General features: G+C 48.7%; 1 protein-coding gene and 1 non-coding gene across 2 annotated transcripts in view; both read left to right on the top strand.

Moving 5' to 3' along the window:
* Gnb1l (G protein subunit beta 1 like) overlaps positions 1 to 18,906 on the top strand; it is a 33,236-nt gene extending 14,330 nt beyond the window's left edge. The window contains exons 5-7 of the mRNA XM_004843266.3: positions 189 to 287; positions 4,464 to 4,679; positions 18,348 to 18,906. Coding sequence (XP_004843323.1) covers positions 189 to 287; positions 4,464 to 4,679; positions 18,348 to 18,599 — 567 coding nt within the window. The 3' untranslated portion in view covers positions 18,600 to 18,906. The remainder of the gene's footprint in view (positions 1 to 188; positions 288 to 4,463; positions 4,680 to 18,347) is intronic.
* Positions 18,907 to 27,269: 8,363 nt separating this feature from the next.
* Positions 27,270 to 27,571, top strand: LOC147821926 (signal recognition particle RNA). The gene has a single exon (XR_015446362.1).
* Positions 27,572 to 27,844: the final 273 nt, after the last annotated feature.

Here is a 27,844-nt window from a genome sequence, read left to right as displayed (position 1 = left end):
TGGCCCTGCAGCACCCAAGCCCACGAGCCTGTAAAGCCTAATTAGGAGACTCACCTCCCAGGTCCCACAGGGAGGGGAGCAGACAGAAACTTGCTGCAACCTTGGCTAATCGCCTTAAAAGTCTCTTGTTTGTATAGCACAAACTTGACTTGGCTTCGGCCCAAATCAACTTGTTTTCTTACTGTCAGGTTCAGATTCTGGAGATGCCATCCAAAACGTCAGTGTGCACCCTGAAGCCGGAGGCAGATGCCAAGCCAGGCATGCCCATGTGCCTGGGGCTGTGGCAGGTAAGACAAGCGTGTGGCAGCCCCGCCCTGCAACCACGCCTGCCAGCCATGAGTCAGGCCCCATTCAGGGTTTGATTTGTCGTCAAATCAATGGGGCAATACTCCCTTCAGAGAACACACATAGGCCACTTTCTGTGGCTCCAGTATCCTCTGCCGAACCTCTGCTTCCTCTGCCAGCGGCTGCTGTTGCTTTGAAAGGGCTCCTGTAAATCCCCAGCTCTGATTGTTCATCCTCCCTCTGGGATGCCTCCTGCTGGTGGCCATGAGGAGGGAACTGTCAGGTCAGCTGCCTGGCCCACTCCCTGGGGGAACGTGTGCCCTTCCTCTGTCTGCCTGGATCTCAGACTGCCAAGCCCAGGAGGGAAAATGCTGACTAACCTCGGCAAGCCCACGCCGCCCTTGCCATGCTTGGGATTAATTTTTGTTGCCTCTTTACCTCTTAGAAGTAGGAATGGGCTTAACACAATGACTTTCCCTGCAGCCATTTCCTACTTTTTCTATTATACTTTCATGTTAGAGAAAGTCAGGAGCACTTCTGAGCTGGCAGCCAAAGCTGGGCCAAAGTGGGAGTCACAGTCTTGGATGTGGGAGGGACAGTCCCAGCCCTTCTCAAAGTAAGGCCTGCTCCTGCCACACCCCCAGCACAGCTGGTTCAGCTGTTGAGTGTCTTCTCCTGGGGCCATTCATGGCTGGGGCACCAAAGCAAATGATTTAGGGTGTTAGTTTCCAAAGAGTCCCAGAAGCCTCAGCCTCAAGCCTCTTCACTGGTGTAGAAATCATGGTGGGTAAGTCATCGACTAGTGCCCTCTCAGGAGCAGTGGGTGATCCCTGCACCACCTTCCTACTGCTGTTCAGTGCTGAGAGCTACACTGTTCTGGGTAGTGGTCAGGAGGAAGCCTCTTTGAACTTTTTTTTAAAGAATTAGATTAAGTTAGGAGATATCTGCATGCCCCACAAGAACCCCCCAGGACAGGGACTCTCAGAGACCCTACCTTGATACTGTGCTTCAGTCTGTCCATGTGAGAAGAAAAACTGATGGCCTTCTTGCCAGTTGGCTCCTCCCCTGCAGTTTCTTGACTGAGAAGTTCCAGTTGAAATTTGAGATCTCCAATAAGCTGATCCTGGGGTACTGCCTCTTCCACTCAGCCTCTTAGAGAGAAGCCCAGGGGGCTTGAGGGGGGACTTTGGAGAGACTCACCTAAAACAGCAAAGCTCCTGGAGCCAGATTTGTGGTCATGCCTCAGGGACTGCAACAGAGCCTGGGTCCCTGTCCTCCCTGTGTCCAGACAGGGCTCTCTGAGGGCTCATGGGTGTGTCCCTGGGAAGAGAAGGTCTTTCCACCCCACCTCCCAGCCAGCCCCTGCAGAAGTGCTCCAGGCAGTAACCATAGTGCTCTCAGGTCTTGGGGCAGGAGCTTCTGGCTGCTCCCACTCCTGTTCTGCTGCCTGGGAAATGTGGGATGTTATGTAATCATGTAAAAATTCCAGCCGAAAAATGTGTAGAAAGGGATGTACAAACTTGTTAAGGTAATTAATATAGCTGACAGAAGGACAAATCAGTTTTGTTGGTAATACAGATCCAACGTGAAGCCTCAAGAAAAGCCCACATTAACTTCAAGTGTTCCTTTTTTCTCCCCAGGCTGTAAGTCTAGGTTGTAAACTTAATCTAAGTGTGGCAAAGTGACCAGACTTGGTGTTTTTTCTGCAACACTTAGTCTATTCTTATTTGCAACTCAAAACAACCAATCTGTGTTATTAGAATAATTACTGCATAAAACGCCAGGATGTAAATCAGGCTTGAGGCAGCATCATTGGCACCAGCTTTCAGAGCAGCCCCTAATCTTGAGGGCACTCTAGCTGACCCCTCCCAAGTTGGAGTGCAGAGAATTGGCTGCTCCTCATGGGAACCCAGATGCTGCATACCAGGGGACAGGAGGAGCTGTGGAGTGAGTCTTTGTCTCCAGGTCTCAGTTGAGGGAGAAGGGAAGAGCCAGAGAAAAGCACATAGGGGTGACTTCAGATCCTCATGCCTACAGAGGTTGGGCAGCACATGGGAGTACTTACTATCTGACCAATGGAATCTATCACTGGGAGGCCATAGGGACTCCAGGTACAGCAGAGAGCTAGGTGGCTAAAACCACAGGGCAGGCACCTCCAGAACAGCCTGAAGTCTCCAGCTATCCCATGGAACCATGACAGATGAGTAGTCACACATAGCCCCTGAATTAGCTGTGGTGCTTGGAACCTGTCAGAGGCCACGGTTTAATGCAGAAACTGACTGGAACCAATGTCAGTGATAAGAGGAGTTCCTGGAGACTTCAACTCAGAAAACACGGAAAGAGTCCAGCGGGGAATGGAAGGGGAAGACTCAGCCAAGGTTGCTAGGATTGGGACTGGGCGCCACCAGAGCACAGTGCCCCAAGGGAGTGACTCTCAGTAGCCCCAGGTGAATTCTTTGAAGCTGGCCTTTGAGGCAGGGTGCAGTAGGTGGCCACACCTTGACTGGTGGCAGGGGCTAACATCTGTTCCTAGTTAGGCTGCAGGGGGTTCCAGGCTTCTCCCACCTGGCATTGACCCTTCCTTGGACCCCAGTGGGGCTGCTTGCCCAGAGTGACCCGTCTGGAGAAGTGTGTCTGCCCACAAGGTGCTGCCATGTGGACAGCCTGCCTGTTTAATGTGCCTTCCGTCCACATATGGGAGAGGAGTAGCATAGCCTGCACGAGTCATCTCTGAGCAAGTAATCTGAAAAACATCAACATGGGCCTCTTCCCTGTAATGGCAGCATAGGAACAATGCAGCTGCATAGGCAGGCCTTCTGCAGGATGGAGGCCGGACTAGTGTGGGGTGCTGGGCACACTTGGAAACTCGGGAGAGTCCTGCATCTCAGAGTCACAGTCCAAGAGCACAGTTTGGGCTCCACTAATAGGGGAGGACAACTCCAGGTGATGCCTGAGAGGAACCATCCAAGAGGATGCACAGCAGCCTTGTGCCTCCTTTCCTCCTTCCCTCTCCTGTTTTGTGTTTGTGAATTTAAAGTATTGTCAGGACATAGTCAGCTTACAAGCTATTTTTAGGGATATGTGGTGGCCTCCTCTGTACCAGCTCTGGCCTTGATAGGTTTGCTGTACCCGTGTGCATGCCCAGTGACTGTGTTGTTCTCACCATCTGACAGGCATCCTCCAACCCAAACATGGTTCTCCCCGCTCTCATCACACAACCCCCAGCCTCAGTTTCTCTTTCTGACACTGAGGACCCTGTGCCATTGAGGCTGTCATCGACTGGTTAGATATGTGTCCTGGGCCTCTGACTAAACCAGTCTATTTTTTTTTTGGTACTGGGGATCGAACTCAGGACCTTGCACTTGCCAGGCACCACTGAGCTAAATCCCCAGGCTAAACCAGTCTTTGCTCAGCCATGTGAGGTTTCTCTTGGGCCTCTGCTTAGTGACAGGACTGATGGCTGCGTCCCCCAGGGTGACTTGGAATCCTGCAGCGCTCCTCTTCTGTAGTTGTTTCAGAGGCTAAATAAACGAGGCATCTGCCCAGGGCACGGAGCCCTCTGACCCTCACCCTCATTCATCATGATAGCAAGGGCCACTAGAGTTCCACGAACACCAGGCTTCCAGGGCTGGGGGCTTCCGCAGACACATTGATGAAGCACACAAAGTTCATTTTTCACAGAGATGGAGCTTGTGATTTTCCTGGCTGGGGATTCTAAACAGGTGACCAGCCCCAGAAAAGAGTGGCCTCAAGTCTGTGGCCAGGACAGGAAGCAGGAAAATGGGTCCCTAACAGCTCTCAAGGCCTTGGTGGGTGCCCAGTGCCTCCTCTTTCAAGCATAAACCAGTGCTGGCAGGTGTCAGGTCTCAGGGCTGGTGAGAAGTGGCCATGTGAGGCCTGGGGGCTCTCTGTGCCACTCTGGGCTCTGTGCCTTCCAGCCCCTGGGGTGCACAGCAGCGGTCCTGCCAGACCCATGCCGGTGGTGAGAGGCACCAGGGGAGACTGCATAGGAAGGTATTGGGGTACAGAGCCTCAGGACTGTTGGCTCCATGGAAAGCACAGGAAATTGCCCCTTGACTATGCTGCCCCACCTTTGCCTTTCTCCAGAGCCCTGTCTCCCCAAACCTCACTGGAGACCAATCCCTTCTGGGTTCTGACCTCTGTGCTATTCCCCACAGGCAGAGTCCAGTCCCCGCCCCCTCCTTCTGGCTGGCTATGAGGACGGATCAGTGGCCCTGTGGGATGTCTGGGAGCGGAAGGTGTGCAGCCGTGTCTCCTGCCACGAGGAGCCCGTCATGGGCCTTGACTTTGACTCTCAGAAGGCCCGGGGCGTCTCCGGCTCTGCGGGGAAGGCGCTGGCTGTCTGGAGCCTGAATGGGCAGCAGGCCCTGCAGGTCAGTGCGCTGGGCCCTGGGCCTCATTTATCCTGCTCTGCACTAACAGTCTGATAGGCTGAAACAATATTTAGGCATGAAGAGGAGCTGCCGCAGATCCCTGGCTAATTAATCACTTGGAGGTGGTGCAGGCAGGCCTGTCCAAGGCTGTCGTAGGAGGAAGGGGGCGTGGGTGTGGGCCAGCCCTTCACATGGTTTGGGTTTCTCCCAGACCTCAGGTTAACAGCCGTCACGTCTTGTCCATCTAGAGAAAGGCACGTAGAGTACAGGCAGACCCAAGCCCCTTTGTGAAAACTCAGAGGAATTTGACCAGTAAGGAACTGATTAATCAAAAACAAAAACAAAAACAAAAACCTATGGAAAGCTCCACGGAGCCATGGCCCCCGGTGGTGGTCTGCAAGCTGGCCCTAGGAGGCTGTTGCTCAGTGGCAGCAGGAAAGACCATGGGGCAAGGGCTTGAGGCCTCGGGGCTGAGTGAGGGTTGCTGGAGATCTCCCTGTAATGTCTTGTGGCCTATCCCAGCTTTTATGGCTCAAGAACGGCTGATGTCTACACCTGGATCAGTGACCACAGTCCCCAGCACAGGGTGGCCCAGCCTGCATGGTTCACTCCATGGTATGGGAGACTAGAGCCCAGAGAGAAGAGGGGATGGGAGTGTGGAGCCAAGGCGAGTGGGGCATGTGTTCACACGTCCTGGGTATCACCTTGTGCTTGGACGACAACGTGTGCAGCATGGTGAACTCAGAGTAAACATCTGCCATCTGTCTGTCTGTCCGTCCATCTGTCTGTCTTCAGTGTCTTGGAGAGGCCATTGGAGGCCCTGGCACCAGAGGTAGAGCTTCTCATGCATTTACCTGGAAGGAGGGGTATCCGAGGCCCAGAATGGTGGGCTGGGGTGGTGAGTGGGTCTGAAAGCCATAATACTGATGGTCATTTTTAGAACTGGAGGTTTAGAATTGGGTGCTGGGTCTGCATGTTCTGAGTTCCCACCAGATGGGTGTGGGAGGCTCTCCCTCACACTCCTCCCTCCTGCTCCATGAGGCCCAATGTTTGTCCCACGGTGAGTTGACGCTCATTGGCCTGACTTTACAAAGAGCTGAAGCCCAGGCAGCTTCTCCAAGAGCTCTGTAGCTCCCACCCAAGCTCCCTGCACAGGAAGGAGCCATCCTGCCCATGTCTGCTCAGCCTCTTCTGGCGTGTTTGGGAAACAGCTGCTGGAACTTAAAATTTAAATTTATGGGGCATGTTCCCGTCGAGATGAACTTTTACTCTACTAATGAATTGAAAAGTTAAAGCAGAAGGGGAGGCAGGGATTCTAGCCTGGAAGTAGTTGGGGTGATGGTGGGTGCTGGGTAGGTTCTGGCTCAGCCAGGCACATCAAAGGAAGAGGCGAGGTCTCACCCCCAACTGAGCACTGCACTCCTGGGGGAGGGGTGTCCTAGGTGATAGAGAACAATCCTAGAGGAGGGTGAAGGCCTTCTCTTCTCTCTTCTCCTCCTCTTCCCTTCCCTTCCCTGTCTCTGTCTCTATCTCTGTCTCTGTCTCTCTCTCCTTTTTCCTCTCTCTCTCCACTCTCTCTTGGTATGGTACTAGAAATTTTACCCAGGGCCTTTGGACTTACCTATACTTCCAGTCTTTTTTTATTTTGAGAGAGGGTCTCACTAAGTCACTCAAACACCCAGGCTGAGCTCAAAATTATGATCTTCTTGCCTCAACCTCCTAGTACAGTTGTGTGCCACCAGCCTGGCAAAGGCATCAAAATCACATCCAGTGCTGACTCAGAGGTCCTGGAGATTTCAGGTTCGGTAAATCTCAGGCCTCTGGGAGGAAGCATTCAGGGTGCTTTGCTATCTGATGGTCCTTGACACCTGGAAGCAGGTGAGGTGGCCTTGAGCCCTTGGTATCCACAAGCATCCTCACCCATGCCATGACACTGCAGTATGGCTGCCTGCCTTGGTCCAAGAGCCACGTAGACACAGATGTGCCTTGTTTGTGTCCTCTTGCTGAAACTTCTGTTGAGCCCAAATCAGTCTCTCCCAGGCAGGCACTAGGAGCAGAGATGTGGATGAGGTTCCTGTGCAGAGCGTGGGTAATCAGAACCAGATGGCGGCTGTGCCTCACATTCCTGGCATCTGAGGTCATGTGCTATAAGAGCCACTGGTGGCCAGAGATCCTTCCTGGAGGGTCCCAGGCCTGGCTGGGGCGCAGCAGGGGCCCATAATAGTGACCAGGAGGCTACCTGCTCAGGACAATGCCTAGGGGGGGCTTCGGGGACACTTGATGACATCAAAGCTACATGCCAGCCTTACTGAGGTGGCTTTCCTGCTAGCTATCAGGTTTGGGCCTTAGGTGTTGTCAGATACAGGTGGTACACAGGCCCTGTTCCTTCCTCCTACACTTGGGGCAGGGCCCACAGCCTTGAAGCAGGGACTGATTTATAGCCAGTAGTATTTTTAGGTCTTTAAGTAATAATGAGGCTCCTCCACCCCTGTCAGCCCTGAGCTGGGAGCAAACCTGCCGTGCTCTCCCCTCATTGCATTCAGTCAGCATCCCAGCTGTACCAGAGCTATGGCCAGTACCTTCTCTCTCCTTGGCTTCAGCGGAGAATTCCCTTTAAATAGGAACAGCAGAGCTACCAGGGCAGGAACTACTAGGCTGAGTGCTCTGCACACCTAGAGTAACCACGTCCACTATATCAGGAAACAAGAACTGCCTCAGGATTTAGACACAGTCCAGCCTGGTGTCCATGTCACAGGGCTCTGGCTAGTCTCCCTGCATCTTCCCAGGGCCTGGTCCTCAGAAACACTGCCCCCAGGACAGACACCAATGTCCAGGTCCCCATGCAGGCTTCCAGTGTCTCCCTTCTTGCCTGCCAGGAACCTGGTCCTCCTGCTGGGCTGTCTCTGCCTTGATGCCCTCACCCATTTCCAAGAGTGGCTTCAGTAGGTATGGAGTCACTCCTATTCCCACCAGCTGGTGGTTTAGCACAGCCAAGCCCCTGGGCAGGAGCTGGATATCTTAGCCCCTTGCAGGTACAGATACTGCATGGAGGTGTGGGAAAGCCAGTGTGGGCTGCCCGCTCCCTGCCACCTACCTCCTGCCTGTGAAGACCACAGTGCAGGGTTCCATTGAACTCTCCCTAACCCTTGGCTCTGTGTGTTCAGCACCAGGGTGCAGGTTTGAAAGCAGCTCTCCTCTCTCTGGGAAGCATCATAGTTAGGAAATTCTTATGAAGAGGGAATAGCAAGGCCCTGGGTGGGCCCCAGCAAGGCCCACTGCTTGGCTCCCAGGGGTCTCCTCTCTGCCACTGACCCAGGGCAGCAATCACAGGAGAGAAAAGGATAACGTGATGTCAAGCACCCTGCTGACCTGGTTCCTAGCCACATGTGCACTACAGCATCATGGGAATGCTCCCAAGACCAGCCTGTGTATGTTGGGCAGAGAGGTGGTGTGGAAAGGAAAGAGTGTGGCCCAAGAGCTGGGCACTCTGTACACTGAGGGCCACCTGGCCTTGTGGTCACAGAGTCAACAGCCGTGTATTCTGCAGCATGTCCAGCAGCTTGTGAGCAAGTACAGGCAGGAAGCACAAGCGCTCACAGCCAGGACTCTGCCCAATGAAAATAACAGTAAGGCAGAGTGGGCAGTGGGAGAAGAGCAGGGCCATGAAAGACGATCAGGGTTGGTGGGCTGGGGGATGTTGGCACATTCATGGATTGGAACTGGGTACTCAAGAGGCAGCTAGAAGGGCAGATTGGGCTGGCGGGGGTCCTTGGCTATGAGATGTGGAGTAGGCGTTGAGGTAGTGGGGACAGTGTGGCAGGAGGGGAGATAGGTGAGGTGAGGATCATGCTGGTTGGAGCCAGACCCTGACATGTGATGTCCTGGAGGGACTGCGCTGAGCTGACAGGGAGGCTGAGTTTGCTGTAGGTTGCAGGCAGGTTCTCTTCAGGGGGGTAGAGGAAAAGTCTATATCATGGGTGAGTGCTGGATTTTACCAAATGCTTTTACTGCATCTCTCAGACTCGTGACTTTTCTTCTCCATGCTATTAATTTAGTGGATTGCATTGTTCAATATTTTTTCATTAATATCAAAACAACCAAATAAAGCCAGCACAATGGCACATGCCTATAGTCCCAGCTATTTGGGAGCCTGAGACAGGAGGATTGTCTGAGCCCAAAACTTCAAGATTGGCCAGGGCACTATAGCAAGATCCTGTCTAAAAAAGAAAAAAAAAAGTCCATCTGGGTGAGGTGGTGCACACCTGTAATCCAGCACTCTGAGAGGCTGAGGCAGGAGGACTGCAAGCTTAAGCCCAACCTGGGCAACTTAGCAAGACCCTATCTCAAAATTAAAATAAATAAACGGGACTGGGGATGTTTCAGTGTGAAGATCTTCAGTTCAATCCACAGTATCACAAAAACAAAAACACAAAACAGAGCATGTCATCTTACTCTGCTGGCTCAGTCAGAGCAGTTCGGGGCTGCAGACTGATCAGCACAAGCCCCTTTCTGTGCTTGGCTTCGCTGTTGGTATGGAGGTGTCAGGAGACCAGAATTAAGAGGTCAATGGATATGTCTGGGCAGGGAGAATTTTCTTTGTTGTTTGTTTTGTTTTGCAGTGTTGGGAATCAAACCCAGGACCTCACGCACACTAGGACAGCGCTGTACCACTGAATCACATGCTCTAGCCAGGAATCTGCTTCTTTTTTGTTAAAGACAGAGTTTTGCTCTATATTCCAGGATGGCCTCCGACCTTCCTGCCTCAGCCTCTTGAGTGCTGAGATTACTGGCATGAACCACCATGCCCAGCTAGGAATCAGCTTCTTGAATGGCCACGGGTTAGTCTGCTTATACCACTGTGGGCAGGAATTTTCTTTGTGGAGAAGGTTCAGTTTTCTTGACGAACTTATTTAGGTTTCTTGATTTTTAGTGGAAGTTGCATTTTTCTAGGGAATTATAGGTGAAAATATTTTCAGAATATTTTCTTAAAGATCATTTTGTAGTTGTGTGTGATGAATCTGTAAATATCTATCAATTCATAGTACTGTCCCTTTTTGTTACTGATCCATCTTATCTTTGCTGATCCTTGAAGCTCTGTGTTTTTCTGATTCCTCATTTCTGTTTTTGTCTTCTTCCTTCCTCCAGTGTTCTCTGTGTTCACTGGGTCACTCTGACTTGCACTGCGTCTGTAACCTGTTGCCTCCCAGCCTTCCTGTGGCAGGGTTCCCACCGCATACCTTCCAGCTAGGTCCCACACCACAAGATGTCATTGTCTTCATTATCCCTCACTTCTAAGGGGACCTTGTTTTTGTTTGTTCTTTGGCTGCTGAGCTGATTAGAGTGTTTTTATGGTTCCACATGTTTGGAGGACACTCCCCCCATTATCTTTTAATTTTTAAACTCTTAACTCAATTACATTGTGGTCACAGCAAGGTCTGAATGATATCAGTTCTTTGAAATGCGGGGGGCCCCTCCAGTTAGCATAAGTATTCCACATGTGCTTGAAAAGAAAGTGCCGGGTGCTGGTGGACAGAGCTGCACAAATAGACTCTGGGTCAGCCACGTCTGCCTGATGCGCGGTGGCCAGAGCCCTGAAGGTGAAGGTGAAGGTGAATGTTGTGCCATGCCCATCCTGCTACCTTTCCCCAAGGTCCTGTTCTTTCTTGCTTTTTGTTTTTGGAAGCCACCTTAGCAGTATGCAAGTCTAAAATGTTATCTTCCTGGTGAATCAGGCTTTTTTTTAGTTACCTTCATTATCTCTGGAAAGGGATTTTGCCCCAAAACCCAACTATGAATATGGTTCAGGCCATGTTTTATTTAATTATTATTTCCTTTGACAGGCTTTAGTTTTTTTAGTCCTCTTCCTTTCACCTCCCTGGCCTTTCAGATGTAGATGTGTCATGTGGAGCTGGGTCTCCCACTCATGATTGCTTGTACCATGAATGTTGCTGGGGCACTTTTACATTTCAGGCCATTCTTTAGCTGTTCCTCAGTGGGACCTTTTGTTGGCCTTGGGGTGTGCAAGTGTGTGTCAGTTGTATCACGCTCAGAAGGTAGTATGGGTTCCATACTTCTGGATTCTGTTTCTGCTAGGTTGTAAGGATATCAGCTCCCACCCTAAGCACCTTCCGCTGTGGGTCTGCCCTGCACATTTCAGCATGGTGTGCTTTGTTTTAATTCAGTTCCAAGTATTTTCTCTCTTGTGATTTCTTCTTTGATCCATAGGCTCCTTAGAAGTATTAATTTCCAAATATTTGTTGCTTTTGTAGATATTTTTAATCTAGTTTAATTCTGTTGTCAGTGAATGTTCCCTATACAAACTCAACGTTTAGAAATTTATGGAGGCTGCTGTTTGGCCCCGCACATGTCTTGGGGAGCAGACCACATGTACTTGGAGAGTCCAGGTGTTCCACAGTTGTTGGGTGTAGTCTTCTATCAGCATAACTCAGGTCACTCTGGGCAGTCTGTAGTTCAAGTCTTCAGTATCCTTACCAATATCTTTTTGTCTAGTTTCTGCAAGCTACTGTGGGAAGGGTCTTAAAATCTCTGATTGTGACTGTGAACAGGCTTGTACTTCCTCTAGTTCTGTGCATTTTGCTTATGATTTTTGAAGCTCTGCCATTAGGTATGTAAGCACTTCAGATGGCTGCCTCCTTCTGGCAAATGACCCAATGACCTTTTCTCATTAAGAAATCAATCTCTTTCTCTCTCTCTCTCTGTCTTGAGTGCGCGCTCTCTCGCTCTCTCTCCCCCTCCTTTCCCTTCCCTCCCTCTTTTGTTTTTTGGGGTTTTCTTTGTGGTGCGGGGGATTGAATCCAGGGGCTTGTACATGCTAGGCAACCACTGAGCCCACATTCCCAGGCCTGAAACAACCTATATCTTTAGAAATGTTTTTTGTCTTGAAATCCACTTGGTCTGATACTGAGTAGTGGCATCAACTTTCTTAGGATTGCGCTTTGTGTGGTACATCTTGTCCTGTGCTGCTATTTTCAACCTATTTTGATCTCTATATTTTAAAAGCATCTTTTGTAGACAGCAGGCAGTTGTATCTTACTTTTTGATCCTTTCTGACACTGTCTTTTAATTGGAGCATGTAACCTGTTTGCATTTAATGTAGTTATTGATAAATTTGGGATTAAGTCTGCTATATTGATATTTGCTTAACATGTGTTACTTCTGTTTTTGACCCTTTTGTGCTCCTTTCCTACCTTCTCTTGTGTTCATAAGATATAGTTGCGTGTTAGGTAATGATGAGAAATGGCTTATGTGGCACATGTGCCACATGTTCACCACCGCTGCCATAGAGTATGTTTATACAGTCCTCAACGGTATAGCCTACCTATATCTGTACACCTAGGCTACATGGCTTATACGATCATATATATGGTTCATCATTGACCAAAAAATTGTTATGCAGTGTATGACTTTCATTTCCTTGCTTGACTTCTTAGCTATGCCTCTTATTATTTTTCTTCCTGAATGTGCTTATGGATTAACAGTTGCATCCTTTTCAAAACCTGCATAGTCAGTGTTGTCCGTATCCCACCTGTCAAATGTAATAACAGTTTACTAGTACCACTCCATTTACCTACCCTGCCTATCCATTATTCTGCTATTGCTATACATTTTACTTTTGTACACATCAGAAACTTCTTGCAATATTAATTTTGCTTTAAAGCATCAGTTATCTTTTTAAAAAACTTATGAAATTATGTTTAAAGCGCAGTTTTGTTTTGTGGTACTAGGGACTGAACCAGGGCTTTAATACTGAACTACATCCTCAGCCCTCCCCTTTTTTTTATTTTTGGGGGACAAGAATCTCACTAAGTTGCCCAGGCTGGGTTTGAACTTGTGATCCTCCTGCCTCAGCCTCCCAGACTGCTGGATTACAGAGGTAGGCCACCACACTTGGCTAAAACACGGTATTTTCTATTTATTCACCTGCTTACCATTTCTGGTACTCTCCTGTAGACCCAAATTCTATCTGCAATTAAATCCCTTTAGCTACAAGACTATCTTTTAGCATTTTTTGTAGTGTTGTTCTGCTGGCGTGGGGCTGGGGTGGGGTTCTATAGCTTTTGTTTATCTAGAAAATATCTTTATTTCTCATTTTTTATTATTTATTTACTTATTTACTTACTTAATTTTTTGATGCTGGAGATTGAACTCTAGGCCTCAAGGATGCTAAGCATGTGCTCTACCACTGAGCTTCACCTCCAGCTCCTCTCCTTCATTTTCTTTTAGTATATGTGCTGCCAAAGCGAGCAGATCTTCCTTTTTTTAAGAATCCTGGGATTAGAATTTAGGGATGATAATTTTATTTTTCTTCATGCACTTTAAAGATGTTGTTCTATTGTTTCCAGTGAGAATTTGTGATACTTATTATTGCCATGCATAGTATGCCTGATTCCATGGCTGTGCCCAAGATTTTCCCTTTATTTGTGGTTTTCAGCAGTTTGAAATGATTGTGCTTAGATTTTTTTTTCATATTGTGATTGAGTTTTGCTGAGCTTTTGATCTATAAATTGGTGTTTTCATTAAAGTTGAGAAGTTTTTAGTTACTATTTCTTCAAATATTTTTTCCTTGACCATTTTCACTTTTGCTACTTGCTGTGACTTAAGTAAATTAGACAGTGATATTGTTACATAGGTCCCTGAGGCTCTGTTTACTGATTTTCCTTTAGTCTTTTTTTTTCTCTCTTCTTCAGTTTGAATAATCTCTATTGATCTGTCTTCTAGCTCACCAACTTTTAAAAAAAATAATTTCCAATCTGCTATTAACCCTATCCTATAAATTTTTTATTTCAGTTATTGAGATTTTCAGTTCTACATTTTCTATAATTTGCACTTCTTTCTTGGCATGGTAGCACATACTTGTAATCCTAATGTGACAGGCTGAGGCAGGAGGATCACAAGTTAAGAGTCCAGCCTGGGCAGTTTAATAACATAATGAGAGTAACTTAATGAGACAGTGTCTTAAGAAAGAAAGGAAGGAAGGAAGGAAGGAAGGAAGGAAGGAAGGAAGGAAGGAAGCAAGCAAGCCAGCCAGCCAGCCAGCCGGGATTTAGCTCAGTGGTTTTGCCGCCTGCTGCACAAGCACAAGGACCTGAGTTCGATCCCCAGTACCAAAAAAAAGGAAGAAAGAAAACAAAGATGGATATGGATATAGCGCTGCAGATGATCTGGGTTCAATCCCCAGTCCTGAAATTATTTTTCTATTTCTCTGTACACTCATCCAGATAAATTATTTTATAATTATTTGAATGCATTTTCCTTTAATTTTAAAAAACACATCTAAATAGCTTCTTTCAAGTTTTTATCTAATATATTCAACATCTATGCCATCAGCTTCTATTAACCAGTCCCATCCCCGTCGGGTTCCCCCCACCCTGCCCTGTGGATCATATATTCCTGCTTCTTTGCACATCTAGTAATTTTTTGTTTGTGTGCTGGACAATATAAATAATATATGATTGAGACTCTGAAGTCTGTTATCTTGCTCTGAACAGTGCTTGCTTTTTTTCTGGCAGGAAGTTCAGTTACTGGCTGGTCACCTTGGACTTGTGTAAGCTTGGTTTGTGCTTCATTAGGTCAAGGGTGTAGAAAGCCACTCCTAGGCTCCTCTATAAAGGAGCCCACACTCTGCCTCCTTTCAGACCTTGCTGAGGCATGGTTTCTAGCTTTGTTCTATTATGTCTATAGCAGACCTTACTCCATGTGGAATCCTTACTCCTGAAGCCAGGCCATTGTGACATCTCAGTTGCTCTTAGTTGACCTCTCTTACCTGTCCATTTGACCCTCTGGCACCACTCTCTGCTAAGCCCTGTGCAGTTTGCCCTGGGCTTATGCAAACTAGCCCTCAAGGACTCATGAGGAACCCCACATAAAGTCCTTTACATACTATGTACCCTATTTACCTCCCTTCCTCCACATTATCACAGATTTCAGCATTGCCCAAAATTCTGATATTTGCCTTCTCAGCTTAATGTGAGTACTATGTTCTGCCTGGATTTTTGGCCAGGATGTTGTCCCTGGGGCAGAGAACACTGAGAGGCTCACATCATCAGAAGCCTCCTCTGCTTGCTGTCCAGTGCTTGTAAAAGTTACCTTGCATATTTTGCTCACTTTTATGGTGGTTTAAAGCCCATTGACTGGTCTGGTACCAGTTATTCTACTATCATAGCCACTTTCCTCTTATTCTTGCTTTATGAAGGATAAACCTGTTTATTTTCCAAATAGACAGTCATGGCTCTTCATTCTGAATTGCACCCTTTATCACCGTTAAGTGTCATAATGGTCTGCCTTAGTACTTTTGGCTCTGAATTCAACTTTCCCTGTGAAGATGGTCCCCCTCTTTCTTGTTTCTCTTGGTATATCTGCCAGGAGTCTCTTACTAGCACAGATCTGGATTTAACATTGGAATCCAGTCATAAAACTGTTGAATGTGTTTATAATTGTATATTTTTTGCAGATATACAGGGCAGATACTAGGACGCTAGTCAGGTGGATGGCAGATAAACTGTCAAGTATGAAGTTGACTACTTATATCTTTGGCCCCCACGTAACAAATAAGGACCAAGTGAACTTAACCAGTCTCTCTCATTACTTTTCTATATTGGTTAGTTACATAACCGGTTCCCTACCCATAATCCCCATGTGTTTTAGACCTAATCCTGCTGGTAAGTAGATTCAATGCTGTCTGCCAGGCCATTTGCTGTAGTTCTCCAGTTATCTGTTACAACACTGGAATTAATCTTCTTGTCCTTCCAGAAGAGCTTATGGGAACAATATCCTTTGAGTTCTTACACATTCAAAAATGTCTCTGTATTGTCTTTACAGTTGAGTGACATTTTGGCTAGATATAAAATTCTTGGGCCACATATCCCTTCTTACCTTATGTGAGCATCACTCCAGTTTGCTGGCACAGATGTAGCCGAGAATGTTCTGAGCATAGCCTGTGCTTTACCCTCTTGATCAATGTGATCTGCTCTGGCTGCCAAAAGGACTGTATTAGCTATTAGGTCTAAGAGTTTTACTAGAGCATATTTCAATATTGACCACTCTATAGCTTTTCTTTGGACTTTGATCATAAGACTTCTCTTTTAAGACATTGAAACTGCTTTTCTACATCAGTGAACTCCAACATACCACTTCTTTCATTATCTTTCCATGCTATCCATTTTAACTCTTTCTCTCTCATTCATTTTTCATTCTTCTTACCCTGACTGTATGGCTCCTTCCTGTCTTTTTTTTGGTACAGGTGATCAAACTTGGTCCTTTGTGTCTTTTTATTCAGGGCCTTTGTCGTCTCCTGTTTCTGATTCCCCTCCCTTTCTTCCTTTTTTTTTTTTTTTTTTTTGAAACAGGGTCTAACTATATAGTTCAGGCTGGCTTTGAACTCACTACGTAGCCCAGGCTGGTCTCAAACGTGCAGCAATCCTCCTGCCTCAGCCTCCCAACTGTTGAGATTACAGGTGTGTATCACCATACCCAGCTACTTCATTTCTTTAAGTTTTTGTCTTCCACTTCTTTCTTGAGCTCTGCCAGATCCAATCTCTCAGTGTTTTGCTGCTTTGGGTTCTTGTTTTATAGAGGTAATTTACAGATGTAACTTAGTTCATTTAGTTTTGTTTTAATTTATGAGTAAATCAGTTAGTGACCATTTTGCTGGTATCTGAGGAATGTTGGCATTTGTTTTTCTTGTTTCTTCTCTGTTTTGTCCTTGTGTTATATTTGCAGAGATGAGTGACTTTTTTAACAGAAGGTGATATTAGGAGACATTTAGAAAAAAGGAGGCTGGGGCCGGGGATTTAGCTCAGTGGATTCGCTGCCTACCGTGCAAGCGCAAGGACGCGAGTTTGATCCCCGGTACCAAAAAAAAAAAAGAAAGAAAGAAAGAAAAAAAGAAAAAAGGAGGCTGATAGAACTCTTGGTGTTCGGGGCCAAGAGGGCCAGGCCACATACAAGATTGACTGGTGGAAGAAATGGCCATCATTAGGTGTCACAGTGTTGGCAAAGCACCTCTGTCGTTTTGTGTGGGGACAGATGCCAAATGCCATACAGCACATAGGACAGCCCTATGTAACCAAGAATGTTGTATACTAGTCAGTTTCTAGTTACTATAACAAAACACTTCAGGCAGGTTAACTTTATGCAGAAGAGAGATCAGGATGGCTCACAGTTCCAGAGAGTAAGCCCTACTGGTTTGGACTCCAGTGAAGGCCAAATGGATGGCATCACCTTATGCCAGGAATGTGTGAAGGGAATAGATTACATCTCCAGACATGACATCAGAAAGACTTGGGCCCCACAGTCCTTTTCAAGGGAACAGGCCCAGCTGACCCAAGGATCCACTATTAGGCCCATCTCTTAAAGGTTCCATACCACCATTGCCACACAGGACCAAGCTCCCAACATGCACCTTTAGAGGGACACACTGAATCATACCCACCCATAGATGTTTGACCATAAAGACAGCTCTGATTCCATGGGGGCTCTCTGCTTGCTGCAGGAGGCACATGTTGGGACAGGAGGCTTCCTGTTCACCAGCACTGAGCATGGAGTGCTTGGACCCCAGAGAGAGCCTGGCTCCCCGATGGCTCTATGCAGATTGAAAATGTTACATAATTCCTTGTCTTGTTCAGCACCCTTCTCCTTCATAGAACCAGGCCAGGAGCTAGGCTTCCCCACAGCCTGGTGAAGAGCACTACTTTGCAGCCCTTCTACCTGTGGTGTTGTCTTGCCCTTGTCCTGGGCCTTTGTTCATTTTCTATTGCTATAACAAAGTTCCTGAGACTGAGTATATTATGAAGAATAGTTTATGTGGTACACAGTTCTAGGGGCTAGAAAGTACAAGATCATGGAGCTGGCATCTGGTAAGGGCCTTAGCACTGCCTCATAATGAGGCAGAGGACATCCTGTGGTCGAAGAGCAAGTGTGCTAGCTCAGGTCTCTTTCTTTTCTTGTAAACCCTAATGCCACCACAAGAGCCCCATTCTCAGGACCTTGTCTGACCCTAATGATCTCCCAAGGCCCCACCTCCAAATGCCATCAGCATGTGGAGTTGGGGATTAAGTTCCCAACCATGAACTTCTGGGAGAGACATTCAGACCACAGCTCCTGCCCACCCCCTCCCTGCTGCTTCCCACTCTTGGCAGCTCTTTAGCCCCTTCCCATCACAGGATTCCCTTAACCGCTTAGGCTTTGCTGAAGGTGGGGGGTTACATTTCTCATCCTCCCTGAGATGCGGGTGTTAACAAGGTTCCTCCAGGAGAAATGGTAACTCCATGCTGCTGCCAAGCTGGAATTGTTGCCTCTCAGTAGATGTGAAGATGCAATGTATTCCCCACAGCAGGGAGCTCAGAGCTACTCCCTAATGAAGGTGAGAATTTGTCAGAACAGGTACAGGGGAACAGCTCAGCCAAAGGCCTGGAGCAGAGGGAGAGCTAGAGTCCTTGGTGTCATGGCCAAGTGGTCAGTCAAGAGTAGAAGTGCTCCTGGGGAGGAGGTAGAGGAGGTCAGCTGTATGGGGGCGGGGGTGTGACCATCAAGGAACCTGAGCTCTCTCATAGATCCTGCTGCAGGATGGGGCAGGGTGCCCATGGCTGAACACCACTGCTTCAACCCAAGAGCACCTGACACCACCCCCTGCCATCTTCCCTCTTGCAGGTGTGCAGCACTCACCAACTCACCAATCCTGGAATTTCTGACATCACAGTCCGGCCAGACCGCAAGATCCTGGCCACCGCAGGCTGGGACCATCGCATCCGTGTGTTTCACTGGCGGACGATGAAGCCACTGGCTGTGCTGGCTTTTCACAGTGCTTCTGTCCACTGTGTGGCCTTTGCCACCAATGGCTTGCTGGCTGCTGGATCCAAGGATCAGCGCATCAGCATCTGGTCACTGTATCAACGCACGTGACTCAGCCATTCCATTCTCTAGAGACTCAGAAGACAAGAAGTAGGCATCTTACTCCAGCCTTGGCCCAGTCAAGTGGACACTGACCATCAAGGGCCCCTAAGGACCAGCAGGTGTGGCCCAAGGACCATAGAGTCCTCACTTTTCATGAGGCTCACTATTCCTTTTGTGAACTCGGGCGTCCATATGACAGTGACCCTGGCAACCAGCCAGACACCTGGGACCTGTGGCCTATTGGGAGGTCTGGCTTGGGCCTGACAGTGCTGCCAACTTGAGGATATTGTGTAATAAATTTTCTGTTGCAAACCTCTTCCACTGGTCCCTCCACTTAAGAGTCAAAGCCCTCAGATCCCCCTGGATAAGCCCCCTGCTGGGCCTTGCTATTGAGTGAGTGACCCTGAGTGTGCATTCCAAGGCCTTTGGAGGCCACAGACCCTTACCATAGCCTTCTGATGATGTCTGCATAGCTCCTTACCCAGAGATGGGCAGGAACTCCCAACATCCAGGACTGAAGCATCCAGGACTGAAGCTCCAAGAAAGTATAGCAGGAAAGGGGTGGATGCTGGGTGGCCAAGGTAGTTGGGGCTGGAGCTGGTGGTGTGCAAAACAAAGCCAGACACAGGATGGGGAAGAGGTGTCAGTCCTAGAGAGAATCTATCAATTAGGGTTCACTAAGGGATTTAATATTATAGACTTAATATTATGTATAATAAATGTTTTATATATATAAGCATATATTTATATATTAAATATTTATATGATATATAATTTACAAGTAAGCTTACAATGGCTGCCTACAGAGTCAGGGGTGGAAGAATGCAAAAGGGCCATCTGCATTCGGGAGAGCTGAGGATCCAGTCAAAAGTCAAAGCCCTGGGCCCTGGGATTTAGCTCAATGGTTCTGCCACCTGCCTTGCAAGTGAAAGGTCCCGAGTTCGATCCCCGGTGCAAGGGCATATTGGAAAACTGAACGGTCTGCACTGGAAGCCTGAGGAGTCTGTGCTCGAAACCTGAAGGAAGTGGAGATGAACATCCAGAAGTGATAGCAAAGATGACGTCCTCTAAAAAAGCAAAAGGGAAGACTTCTGGCTTCTTTTCCTTTTTATTCTATCTAAGCTACAAGCCTATTGGTTGGTGCCACCCATCTCCAAGGTTGGTCTTCCCTCTTCAGCTTTTGGCTTACCAGTCAGTCATCCAGACACATCCAGAACTGTGCTCCACTACCTGCTATGCATTTCTCAGTCCATTCAAGTCAACACCATGGTTATCTATCACAGAGGGTTAGATGATAGGGACAGATCCATCTCCAGGTGACCCTAGCAGAGGCATAGAGACACCGAGGCAAAGCCCTTCACAGTAACCAAAGACACAAGTTCAGCCTCATGGGTGCACAAAGCGACAGCATAAAAGCTGGGAACAAGCCCCCACTGCCCCTGCACACAGCTGGCCCGGTGAGGATCCTCTAGCATTGATCAGGAAGGAACAGGACTCTGAATGTGTGGCTGGAGCCTACAGACAGATCCCAAAGAAGCAAAGACCTCAGACCTCTGCACTTTGTCCTCAATATCAGAAGAGCCCAGCCCCTGTGGAGTCTGGCCCCTTCTAGCTGAAGAGCTGGGGTTTCCCCCAGGTGCTGCCCTGGGAGGCACCACCACACTCAGGACACCACTTCATCCCTGGCCCCCTCAGAGGGAGAGGCACAGAGTGCCTGCTGTGCTAAGGACACTGTGCTACAACCAAAGGGCCTATTGTCTCCAGTTTGTACCCACTGAGATCTAGAGAGAACACTCCCAGGAGTAGGAACAAAGGGGGCAGGGTCTGTGTGGCTGGAGTATTAAATGGGTCAGGTGAGTAATTGAAACGGGCCCACAGAGGACAGGGCCTGGGCTCAGTGCTGCAGCTTCAGGGCCTAGAAAGGGTTCTGACAGTTGGGTTGGTGGCAAGTTGGCTGAGACGTGGACCCAGAAGGTGGCCACACCTTTCAAATGTGTGATGCCCTTGATGTGCAAGCAAGGCTGGGGGACTGGAACACTGGAGATCTGTCATGCAAGGCCTATGTGCCCACAGTGGGAGGATCCAAAGGTCATACTATTAGCTCCCATGGAGAGGAATAAAGTTGCTGAGGGAACCCAGCATCTTTAAAGAGCTCTGTGACTGCTCATCTCTGTAGGCCAGAAGTTACAGTAGGAACCAGGTGCAGTCATGTGTGACTGTAGTCCCAGCTACTTGGAGGGCTGAGGCAGGAGGATTCTTTGAATGTCAATGCTGTCAGTTCTTTTGATGTTAACAGCTCTCTTTGTTACTCAGAGCTAGCAGGTACCACCAGCCTTGGGAACCCTTCCAGCTTCAAGAGAAGGCGGCTCTCCGCTGCTGTTATTCCTGCTCTCCGTCCTTCTCTAGTGCCAGCGCCTTCAGTGTTACTAGCCCCTGGTGGCTTGCTAGCTGGTGGCTTTTGTCGCCAGCAGCCTTCCACATTACCAGTTCAGACTGCTCTACTTGAGATGGAATTCATGAATAGGCAAGAATATTCCATCTGCAAGAGGCTTGTTAGGATTTATGCCACAGGATAAGGGGAAGCAGTGCCCAGACCGACCCACTAAGAGCCAGGGAGGTTGCTTATATCGAGAAAGAAGGTGGTTGGCACATGCTCAGTGTCAGACTTTGGCCATCATAGGGAGGGGCCCCTGGCAGACCTGACTAAGGAGGGCTGCAGAAGGGTAGAGTCATCGAGAGGGGCCAAGGAGTGTCACTTAATTGTCAAGACAAGCTGGAGATGGTCTCTGTAATGGGCAATGGAATAAGAGCCACCCTCAGAAGAGTCTAACAGGCAGAGACCTGTGACCAGGCCAGTGTCCTGGGTTCCCTAGAGATGGAGTTTCCAGGCCACCTACCAAAGTTGACTTGATCCACATAAGCAAAGCCATTCTAGATCTGGTGAGCAGAAGTCTGACCTGGTCAGGACACAGCTTCAATCACAGGCCCAGAGTCCTCCTTTTGGGGGCAGTTCAGTCCCTTGAGGAAAGTCCCTGCTACCCTGCCAACAGGGTGCTGCTCATCCTCTGCTCAGCCTCCCCCAGGGGCCTTCCATGCTGTCTGAGAAGTGTTAGTGTTCGCTGGAGTAGGCAAACCCACACCCAAGTGTGAGACCTCCCAGCTCAGGGACAAGCCTGACCCCACTTGCCTGTTGGGCAGGGGTGGCTTGCAGTATCTAGAACATCTCAGGGAACCTGAGCTCTCCCTGAGCATCCTGTAGGCAGCCACTGGGATGTTGGACATATCAGAGTCACTGAGTATCTGGGAGGAAGAGTGATCTGGGTTTCGGCAGGAGCAGCCTAAACCTCGTCAGTCACCAGAGGAAGCTGCTGGGGGAGTCACACTGTGGGTGCTGGTCAAAGCTGGCACAGTTGTGAGTTTCTGATGTCCCCACCACAGTGGCATGTGTAGGAGGCCTCCACCTGGTCATTGAGGATACAGAGATGATGCAGGGTGCGTAGGCTTGTTGAAAAGGTGAGGCCACAGCTGTCTCAGGTTCCAAGACAGATTTTGCTCCTGAGGCAGCAGCCACTGCTTCCAGCAGCACTGAGTGCTTGGCTCTGAATGTGGGCCAACTCCACCTTTACAAAGCACCCAGGGCCATTACCCGAGTCTAGAGCAGAGTAGCATGTCCTGGTGGCCAGACCAGAGGGTGATGGCAGCGCATGCTTGGCCTTGCTGATGCCAAGCAGCAAAGAACTCTGTCCTATGAGCCCTCACTGAAGCAAAGCTGCAAAAGCACAGGGCAGTGGGTGCCCCCAGCTATCCTCATTCTCCTCATCCTCAGTGGGTGCTCAGGGCAGAGTGGTCTTGCAGAGGTGAGGAAAGCAGCAGGGAAAGAGGGAGGCCTTTCAGGCCCTGCCTTGGCTCCAACCCCCAGGTTCCTGGGCACTGGGCAGTGGGCCTTTCTCCTTGAGAGTCTCCGGAATCAGGCCCCAGAAGTGGGGGCTCTTACCCCACCCTACCCATTTATGTCCATGTTGTCTTTGGCATCACCAGTATAGTCACAAAAACAATCTACAGCTGAAGCCAGAGGTATAGTTCAGTTGTAGAGTGCTACCTAGCAGGTACAAGCCCGTGGGCTTAATCCCCAGCCCTGCAAAAGCAAACAAAAAGATGGACTAGCGCCAGCAGACTTGAGGTGTGCATTCCAGACACAGGGACAAGAGTGCTGTGAGCCTATGCAGTTTGCTAAATGTAGAAATGCTGTCTTACAGAATGTCCAAGGAGAGCTGTAGTTCATGAGCCACCAGTATCTTACCTGGACAATCAGATGGTCAAGAGGTGATGTTGGCAGGGACATAGACCTGGCACCTGGGCATCAGGTCCTTAGCCCTAGATTTTTTCTTTATCCATTTTTTTTTTCCAGTGCTGAAGATGGATTTCAGGACCTCATGCATGCTTTGGAAGCCCTATCACTGAACTATGGCCTTGGCCTTCCCCACATTTTCTAAGTTAAGAGCAGAGCACAGAGGAATGGTTTGGGAATTAGATTCTCATAAGGAGAGTGCAACCTGCTTTCCTGGCTTGTGTAGTTCACAGGGTTCATGATCCTTTGAGAATGTAATTCTGCTGCTGATATAACAGGATTGGGGTGGGTGGCTTTGCAAAGTCAGCCCCCTGATCTTCTCCCGTTACAAAATGCCTTTCCTGGTTACTTTAGCTCTGAACCAAGCTGCCTTCTTTGGAACTTGAACTTAAATGCTTATTTCCTTCAGATCATTTTAATATTGCATAATCTGAAATGGCTCAACCGTGAGGGTTCAATACCATAGCTATCAGTGTTATCTGCAAACAGCCGCTTCCTGTTAGCTGGCAGGAAAGATAGTGAAGGTATTAAGCAGAAAGAAAGTATGGCCCAGAGGTAGTCCCCAAAGTGCTGTGTACAGTATCCCTAGGACAGGCCTGGGGAATCACGGCTCCTGGAGGCAGTGTGTGGCACCCCGGCCTCCCTTGAATTGCATGCCACTGTACCCCCAGCAAGGCATTTTCTAGTGCATCTAGAATATCACTGAGAGAGAAGCTGGTTGTTCATCCTCTTCTCCAAGTGCTCTTCCATAACAGTCTTCCACGTGATGGGGAGGCCTCTCACAACCAGAGAAAACTCATGTTTGGAAATTGCAATAGGTGTTTATTGTGCTCAGTGCTGACTCTGGTGGGCGTATTCTGCCATAATATTATGAACAGAGGGAGTTTCCATGGGTCAAGGCCACAGGCATAATGTATCTGTCCTGTGCTCGGGGGAGGAGGGGCCTCAGAGGGCTGTAGTCAGGGTGGCAGCAGGACTGAGCTCCTCTCCTGTTGGAATCCAGATCCAGTGGCTCTAGGACACAGTTCTTGGCTCCAGGGTTCTGCCCCAGGCCCTGCTCTGGCACCCTCCGAATGATGAATGGCAATAACACTTCACAGCCAGCTAGAGTGGCTTTGAGGTATTTCATTGAGTAACTTCGGTGGCTCAGGGTGGGATTTGGACATAGCGTCAGAGCCTGTGCAGTAAACCGGGGTACCCAGCATTCCTAGCCACTGCCTCAGGCACAGGGGGATAGAACAGCCTGTGGGCAGCTCTGCAAGGATGCAGGACACACATCTTGGTGTGTCCACCCGCTCCTATTTGGCCTCTGGAGAAACCTGCTGCCAGTACCAAGGGACATCCATTTTGACAGCACCACTGTGTGCTACCCTTACCGGCGCACAGCTATGTGGGACAGGTCCAGCCACCATCATCCTCCGCTCGTAAATGACACTACCCAGCACTGCCCTGTCTGTCTCATTCGCTTGGACATCAGCCTGGGGCACCTTTCCCCTTTGCTCCTTGAATGTCTCAGACAGGATCACAGTCACAAGCTCCAAGAAAATAGACAAACCCGGGCTGGGGATTTAGCCCAGTGGTTTCGCTGCCTGCTGCACAAGTGCAAGGACCCAAGTTCAATCCCCCGTACCAAAATAAATAAATAAATAAAAATAATATAAAATAAAATAAAGAAAATAGGTAAACCCCACTCTGCATGCAGCAGTGACTCCCCGGGCCCTCAGACACCAATAGGACAACCGATTCTCTGAAATTATCCAAGGAGGAATTCCTGGAGCAAAGTGCCCAGTGCGGCCTTAGACTGGCTGTGTTGACGTGTTGTGCATGTCTCCACACTCCTCTGGGAGTGATGCTCATTCAGGTGTTTCCCACCTGTGTCTGCCAAGAAACTGCAGCTCTCCCTCTGCACAAAAGGACTGTTTGCACAAAGGGAAAACATCCCTTCAGGGGGTTCTTTAGAAACGCTTGATTCTCAACTAGCTATAACTTCATGCAGAACCCTAGCATGGCAGACAGCAAGCTGGCACCAATGACAGCGTTAAATCTGAACTTGCTGTGCACCCGTGCCCTGCGCAGCCAAGCTGCCTAGCCGAGCCACCAGCCCCACCAGCTCCTGGGCTCCGGAAGGGTGTGCCTTCTCCCTGGCCTGCAGGTGCCTCCTCTACAGTCGGATCTCAGCTCGCATCCCAGGTTTCCACATCCCCTTCCTGTGGGTGGTTTCTGCACCTGCCTTGGGCTTGGAGGGAGTACCCTTCTGAGACTCCCTTCTCACTCTGTCAGCCTCCCAGGGCCGGTGAGCCATTCCTTAGCCCACACACCAGCCTTGAGGACCAGACAGTCTGCCAGCAAGGCTGACCAGCTCTGTGAAAGAGGTTCTGAGCCTATGCTCCAAGAGTCCAGCCAGAACCGGAGCATCAGGTGAGGGGGAAACTGGACCATGAGGAAGGAAGAAGGATGTGGCCATGTGTGTGCCAAATGGAAAAGAACAGCAGCAGACACCTGTGGTGTTTCAAGGGGCTACTTTTACCTTCCATCCCTGCCAGGGCTCCAGGAGCAGCAGCTCATCCACCACTTCCTGAGTGCACGCGGTGGGTGAAGTCCACTCTCCAGGCTGACTACAGCCACCTTGTGCTTCAGCATCAGGACCAGAAACATTTATTAACACAGGTTTCCTCCAGGCCCATTCCTATAGGTCCTGCCTTAAAGGAGAGCTGCTTTTGTGTCACCAACCACAGGTGCATTCCAAGATGCCTGAGCATGCCTGGAGCTCTATGGGCTCAGGGTTCACGGTGACCCCACCACAGTCTGTCGACAAGTGAGACTAGGAATCCTCACTGACCCTCGAACAAGAAAAGCTTGCTGGGTATATGAGAAAGATGGAGTGTTAACATAGGGTACATGTGGGTGAAGATGCTTGTGTGTGCGTGTGCGTGTGTGTGTGTGTGTGTGTGTGTGTGTGTGTGTTCTTGTACAGAGGATTGATCCCAGGGCCTTGTACTGAGCTACATTCCTAACTTTTTTTTTTAACTTTGAGACAAGGTGTTGCTAAATTGTCTAGGCTGGGCTTGAACTGGTAATCCTCCTACCTCAGCTTCCTGAGTAGCTTGGATTACAGTCATACACCACTGTACCCAGCTCTGCTTTATGTTTTTATAGATGTGGAATGTTAAAAAATTGGGTCACTTGGTTTCATCTCATTGCAATTATTTGTTACTGCATTAATAAACTTTCCAAAACTTAGCCATATAACATACAAATTCTGTGCACCTGGAGGCTATGGATCAGAAAATTCAAGAGGAGCCTGGCAAGGTGTACACCTGTAGTTCCACTACCCTGGAAAGCTGAGGCAGGAGGATCACAAATTCAAACCCAGCTTGGGCAATTTAGGGACTGAGAGAGTCTGTTTTAAAATTAGGAGGGAGGAGCTGGATATATCCCAGGGCTAAGGTCCTGAGTTCAATTGCCAGGACTGGAAAAAAAGAAAGAGAAGGAAAGGGAGAGTGGGAAAGAAAAAAAGAAAAAATTGGGGAGGAACACAGCTATATGGCTTGTCTCTGTTCCACATGGCAGCTACCATGGCTGAGGGTCCACTTCTACCCTGGCTTCTTCACTCATGTGCCAGGCACCTTGGCAGTGGCCACTAGAGGGCTGGGCACCATGGGGAGCATCAGCACAAGTGCTTTTGTGTGCACTCTCAGTGTAAATACCTCAGGGGAGTCAGACTTATTATAAGGGATTGCAAAGAACACATCCTGCTAGCCAGGGGGAGCCCAGAACCTTCTGTGATATGGCCCACTCTGGAGTCGGAGATAGATCCTACCTCTTAGATGGGGGACAGTTAAGGTTTTTGCCTCTTTTACAAAGTAAGGCTCTTCTTTGTTTCCCTTTGTGTAGTCAGAAAAAATGAGTACAGACAACCAAGACCCCAGAAATGGGGGAAGGAGCTAAGACCTGTCTGAATGGGCTCATGCACCAGCAGCAGAGTTCTCCAACATAACAAGAAGTTCTGTTATAAAAAGAGACTCAACCGGGTGTGGTGGTGCGTGCCTGTAATCCCAGCACTTGGGAGGCTGAGGCAGGAGGATTTCGGCAAGTTCAAGGCCAGCCTGAGCTACATAGGGAGTTCAAGGCCAACTGGAGGTATATAGCAAGACCTTATTAAAAAAAACAAAAAACACCCTCAAACATCAAAAAGGACAATATACCCAAGCCTAATGGCACACACCTGTAATTATGTGATGCTTGGAGACTAAGGCAGGGGGATTTCAAGTTCAGGTCCAGCCTGTGCAATTTAGCAATTTCGTGACACCCTGTCTCAAAAAGAGCTAGGGGTTGGGCATAGTGGCGGGTGCCTGTAGTCCCAGCTACCCAGGAGGCTGAGGTGGGAGGATCGCTTGAGTCCAGGAATTCCGGGCTGCAGTGTATTATGCTGATCGGGTGTCCACACTAAGTTCGGCATCAATATGGTGACCTCCTGGGAACAGGGGTCCACCAGGTTGCCTAAGGGGGCGTGAACTGGCCCAGGTCGGAAATGAGCAGGTCAAAACTCCTGTGCTGATAAAAAGGGCTAGGGATATATCTCAGTGGTAGAGTGCTCCTTGGTTCAATCCCCAGGACTTCCAAAAACAAACAAACAAAACCCTATAAAATGTTGCTAACCTGAGTTCAATCCCCAGTACCGACAAACAGACAAACAAACAAGCAAACAAAAAAAATGTTGCTAAAAGGAATTAAAGACATAAATAAATGGAAACACATCCCATGCTCATGGATTGAAATTTTATGACTGTTAAAATGTCAACAGTACCCAAAGCAATCTACAGATTCAATGTAATCTTCACTTAAAAATCCCAATGACATCTTTTACCAAAAGAGACATTTAAATCTCAAAGATATCTTTTACCAA

Source organism: Heterocephalus glaber, unplaced genomic scaffold (assembly GCF_053883595.1).
Source record: "Heterocephalus glaber isolate CG9 unplaced genomic scaffold, H.glaber_assembly_v1.0 deba00001687, whole genome shotgun sequence".
In the NCBI taxonomy this organism is placed as follows: Eukaryota; Metazoa; Chordata; class Mammalia; order Rodentia; family Bathyergidae; genus Heterocephalus; species Heterocephalus glaber.
The sequence above is the reverse complement of the archived record's forward strand: the minus strand, read 5'-3'. Positions and strand labels throughout refer to the sequence as shown.